The 2814-nt window shown below is 39.3% G+C and overlaps 1 protein-coding gene across 1 annotated transcript in view; it reads left to right on the top strand.

The window, feature by feature from the left end:
• COL4A6 (collagen, type IV, alpha 6) overlaps window positions 1-2814 on the top strand; it is a gene marked incomplete at its 5' end in the record, with an annotated part of 41672 nt that overhangs the window by 12510 nt on the left and 26348 nt on the right. The window contains 3 exon segments of the mRNA XM_009070172.1: window positions 14-67; window positions 1464-1523; window positions 2052-2096. Coding sequence (XP_009068420.1) covers window positions 14-67; window positions 1464-1523; window positions 2052-2096 — 159 coding nt within the window.

Genomic DNA, 2814 nt, shown 5'->3' with positions numbered 1-2814 from the left:
TTCCCTTTGTCAGGGTGAGCCAGGCCCTCAAGGATTCCCTGGAGTCAAAGGATTGCCTGGCATGCCGGTAAGGATAGACAGATATACAACAAGAGAGAGTGTTTTTAATAAGTGCCTAATACGGGTTAGATGGTTGAACACCCTCTGAATAGCTCACAAAGACTCTACAGGAGTTTCTAGGCACTACTTTGCAAATCTGATTAAAATGCCCACAGGACTTTTTGAGGGGTGTAACTCTAATCCGATAGCTTTTTGTCCTGTCCTTACAAGAAGATAATGCTGTCCTACTACAGATTTACAAAGCAGGCAGCACTTCAGTATCTGCTGTTTGCAAAGGACACCTGCACACAGCTGTGCCTGTGGCATGGCCATATGATGGCAGTGTTCCTTGGTTTCCCACAGACAGCCTAGCATTTTTTTAAAAATCCTATTTTTTCCCCTTTAATTATGTCTAAACATATCTTTTGTTATTTTAAAGTTGTAAAGCACACACAGTTCTTTCTGTCTGTCTGTATATACCCAGTTAAAATTTGCTGTTTAACATTAGTGCTCGTAAACTGTGCAATGTGTAGCATCTTCTCTATGAATCAAGAACAACAATTTATCCCTGGATTTCAGAGAGCTAATAACTTTTTGTAAACAGAGGTTGTTTCAATAAGTTTAGGGAATAAATATTTTGGGGAACTTCTGACTAATAACATAAATTGTTTGCCAGTTTCTTCAATGTACAGATGTTCTTAATAGTAATACGTGCAAGAAAAACCTGTGCATGAAGCACAGTTTGTTATTAGCCTTTCTGGGCATGTTCCATTATATGCATGTTTAGCTTATGCATCACAAGAGACCCATTGAAACTGGTGAAATTGAACATATGTGCAAACTTATGCACAACCATAAGATATTTTAAGATTGAAGCCTGAAAATTGCTTAACTGCTGTAACTGTTGCTGAAATTAAACCCTGGTGTTCTATCTCTGGATTTGATACTTCTTGCTGACTGGGAAAACCACCAAACAATTCCAAATGTTGAGCGTGAAAATGCTGGGTTTGTGTCATTCTTAGGCTTTAGAAGTGAAAAGCATGCTCTGAGCATTCCCTTGAGCTGCTGCTGGTAAGAAATGAGATTTGAAGTAATTCTAAGTGTAGAATAGAATACAGAGTAGCAATGGAAGGTGTTTGCTGTCTATAGCATGGGGCCACTTGCATTTGCTACTGAGATATGTGCCATGATTTAAATGGATGAAAGTGATGGGGAATAAAGTAGGTACTGTACTGCATGTACTGCCAAGTCTGGTTGATACAGGTTTTCTTTCTGGGGCAAAACAGTCCCAGCAGAAACAGTCGGTTCCCCTTGTCTCTCTGTTGTGCTGTTTATATTAATAATGGGTTTGTGCTCACTCTGTTTAGGACTGTGCTGTTCACTTCCAAACAGATCACAGATTTAATGTTGACATTTTTCCTCAGGGCTTTGGAGGTGTTGGAGAAAAAGGAGAAAAAGGTGTGCCAGGCTTACCCGGTGGCAGGGTAGGTAACTTCACCAAGTCCTTAAATTCCTGTTCTCAGTCACATGGAGTGAGCCTTTGTCAACAGAGGCATTCCCAAAGCTTGTAAGAGTCTCAGACATAGGACTGAGTCCCATAGTAGCCAGTGCCACACAAGAGAACCAATAGATAGCCATGGAAATTAATGGTGTGTTTAGTCACACACCAGCCACAGATTCTTCAAACCACCACATCTCCCTGCAGAGATGTGCTTATACACAACAGGAAGACCAAGGCATTCTGTTCTGCATGTACAGAATAAATTGTCAGATACAAAGTCATAACTACATTAAGATTTATAGCTATATAATTACTAACTAACTAACTAACTTCCTAGTAAGTTGAGACACCATGACTTGCTTAAACTGTTTAGAAAGACAGTGGCTAAATAAGATAAGACTTCTTTTATCAGTTAACTTATTATTCTTTGGTGCTGAGATATGTGGAGCCTGATATAATAAGATCAAACTGAAATGGAGCCTCTGAAAGTTAATTTTTTTTGCTGTTGTAGGGTCTTTTGGGACTGGATGGATCTGATGGAATCCCGGGGAGAAAGGTGAAATCTCTTTTTTTTTTTTACTGTACTTATGGTTACAGAAGTCATCTAACTGCTGAAGGTCTACTGAGTTCCTTATCTAATGGCTCCAAATTCTCTGATGGCTGAATGCACCTGTCTTATTAAAATAGTGAAGCTAAGTAGAAAGTCCATGTAAAACTCTAGATCCCTTAAACTGTGTTTCTAGTTAACCCTACATGTTTGTAGGCCCCACCTCCACAGTCTGCAAATTGCATTTTCCCTCCTGGAACAATCACCTCTCCCACATTTTTACTATTGGGGGTGAAAATGATCAGGTGATCTAGTGGCTGAAAACATGTTAAAGCACTTCATTTTTAGATACAACACTGGAAGTTGTTCTAGAAACCAACTTCAGAAACACTATTTTCATTTTGCATCTTGGAATTCAGTCACTTTCTTCTGTATTTTGTTTTATGTATGTCCTTTCCAAAATAGGCTGAATGTGACGGTCTCTCCAATATGATCTAATCCATATCTATATGTTAAAATTATTTCATTAACAACAAGCCCTTTATGACAGGTTTGTCAACTGTGTGTGGGCTATACTGGGGGCTACTTGCAATCCATACTGGGCCAGTCTGTAGATGTTATTCAACATGAACAGTAGATTTTCAATCAGACCCTCAGAAAGGGAATTTTGGTGTCCCTGAAAATGCTACCAGGAAATGGAGACCCAGAGAGCTGCAGTGTCACTTTA

This window comes from Acanthisitta chloris, unplaced genomic scaffold (assembly GCF_000695815.1).
Source record: "Acanthisitta chloris isolate BGI_N310 unplaced genomic scaffold, ASM69581v1 scaffold20202, whole genome shotgun sequence".
NCBI lineage: Eukaryota > Metazoa > Chordata > Aves > Passeriformes > Acanthisittidae > Acanthisitta > Acanthisitta chloris.
This window is presented reverse-complemented; position numbering and strand designations above follow the sequence as displayed.